The following is a 1,453-nucleotide window of genomic DNA, read 5'->3' on the forward strand; positions in this document are numbered from 1 at the left end:
CCTCTGGTYGACTCGATTTGGCCACAAGCTGCCTAGAGGACAGCTCTGACGTGGATCACAGGAAGGTTTCTGAGCATTAACACATGCTAGACAAAGGAAGGAAAACCTGCTTTCTGTCCCACTGCGTTCTCTGTTGTCACTCAGTTTAACTCTGGAGCTGGCATGCAACACAGAAGCACATTTTGAGCTGGGTCTGTCTGAAGCAAGTGGGAATGGATGTGGCGAGCTGGACTGTTTCAGGGCCGACTCCTCGGGAGGCCGCTGGCGGACGGAGGGAATACACCTGCACTATAAGCGTACTTTCAGCAACTGTGCCTGCTCAGCTTAAACTTTCAACAGTGGGCTGTTTCACATCTGCACTGTGATTAATGTGCACTGAGAGCYAGTTACTTGCAAAAGCCAAAATGGCTCCAAGTTTTGACATAAAAATGACTGCTCTGCAAGAATGGAGACAGCAAAAAGAGGTAGTGAACAGAAAAAAAAAACAGAGAGAAAAACATTTCTCAGCAGCAAAAGTGATTCCCAAATATCACCCAACAAAAATACTATAATCATAGTAAAAAAGCAGATAGTATTTTATAATGGAAATCASAACTTGGTCGTAGGTGTAGCTAGAATTTAAAGGCCCATTTGCAGTGCAGTCGATGGTTATCTGTGAAAAGCATGGCGAAGGTCAGCGATTCAAGTCCGCCTCACTTGGTAGACTGCCTTACATCAGTTAAATTGCTTTTTATGCTGTTCCTGCTTGTGGCCACTCTCTGAATACTGGCACTGGCTACTAGCAGCTGGTTTTATTTTGTTTTCCCTGACTGGAGTAAATGATGATTCATTGCCCCTGGTGTGCATGGATCACAAACAGAAAATACCCACTGCTTCACACTGAAATGAATGCATTTTATTTCTAATTAAAAATGAAAATGTACATTTTTTGATGGTATAAGTGTATTTTTACAGTGAACAACACAGGAAAAAGAAATTACCTCTGCCTAAAGTACCTGGAAATTTGTGACCCGTGTTATTCCCAGACTGTGTGATCTGGATTAGAAGCTTTTCATGATAGAACGATACTCCCTCTGATGTTCCACAAGTTTCAAAAATACTTCGTATTTCTTGTCATAAAATCTGCGTTAAAAAAGTTAAATTGAACAAAGCCTGAGATTTTAAGACTTAAGCTCCTGTAACACATGTTTACCCTCTTCGCTGCAGCATCAAAGTAGCTTTGATTCTGCTGTAATTACCAGTTTTGTTGGCTCAGGGTCCTACACGCTGCCGGAGCACAAGCTGTAATTACACTTTGCGTTTACCCCACAGCCAGCTTTTGATTCGCAGTTCTTCCCCCGAGCTCCCTGCGGGTGGGAGCCCGTACGGGCGGACTCCAGCGCTGTGGTGCCCGCTGGAGCGCCCGGGCAGAGCCCCCGGCCCCGCGGTCCCCGCGGCGCCCAGAGCGCAGCGC

General features: G+C 45.5%; 1 protein-coding gene across 5 annotated transcripts in view; it reads right to left on the bottom strand.

Moving 5' to 3' along the window:
* Nucleotides 1–873: 873 nt before the first annotated feature.
* The window catches only part of FGGY (FGGY carbohydrate kinase domain containing), a 152,145-nt gene continuing 151,565 nt past the window's right edge, over nucleotides 874–1,453 (bottom strand). For all 5 annotated transcript variants that reach the window (XM_085307962.1, XM_085307963.1, XM_085307961.1 and 2 more), the window contains one exon: nucleotides 874–1,122. In XM_085307962.1, the coding sequence (XP_085164088.1) occupies nucleotides 1,041–1,122 (82 nt within the window). In that variant the 3' untranslated portion in view covers nucleotides 874–1,040. The remainder of the gene's footprint in view (nucleotides 1,123–1,453) is intronic.

The sequence above is a fragment of the Rhea americana genome, unplaced genomic scaffold (assembly GCF_003343005.1).
Source record: "Rhea americana isolate MKP2758 unplaced genomic scaffold, rheAme1 scaffold_27, whole genome shotgun sequence".
NCBI lineage: Eukaryota > Metazoa > Chordata > Aves > Rheiformes > Rheidae > Rhea > Rhea americana.